Raw genomic sequence first — 274 nt, 5'->3', positions numbered from 1 at the left:
CAGTTTCCCCGCTCTCCTTCCAGCCCGCGCCGCCGCGCCCCGCGGGCCGCCGGCCGCTCAACCTGAACCACTACGCCACCAAGAAGAGCGTGGCGGAGAGCATGCTGGACGTGGCGCTGTTCATGTCCAACGCCGCGCGGCTCAAGGCCGTGCTGGAGCAGGGCCCGGCCTCCGCGCACTACGCCGCGCTGCTGGCGCTCCTCGCCGCCTCCCTGCTGCTGCAGCTGGCGATCGGCGTCCTGCTGGCCGTCATCGGTGAGCGGCGCCCCTGCGG

General features: G+C 73.7%; 1 protein-coding gene across 1 annotated transcript in view; it reads left to right on the top strand.

The window, feature by feature from the left end:
• Positions 1-53: 53 nt before the first annotated feature.
• The window catches only part of Ninj2 (ninjurin 2), a 2,405-nt gene continuing 2,184 nt past the window's right edge, over positions 54-274 (top strand). The window contains exon 1 of the mRNA XM_013023615.1: positions 54-255. Within this exon, the coding sequence (XP_012879069.1) occupies positions 102-255 (154 nt within the window). The 5' untranslated portion in view covers positions 54-101. The remainder of the gene's footprint in view (positions 256-274) is intronic.

Source organism: Dipodomys ordii, unplaced genomic scaffold (genome assembly GCF_000151885.1).
Source record: "Dipodomys ordii isolate 6190 unplaced genomic scaffold, Dord_2.0 Scaffold69, whole genome shotgun sequence".
NCBI classification, from domain to species: domain Eukaryota; kingdom Metazoa; phylum Chordata; class Mammalia; order Rodentia; family Heteromyidae; genus Dipodomys; species Dipodomys ordii.
Note: the sequence above shows the minus strand (reverse complement) of the source record. Positions and strands in the feature narration are given on the sequence as shown.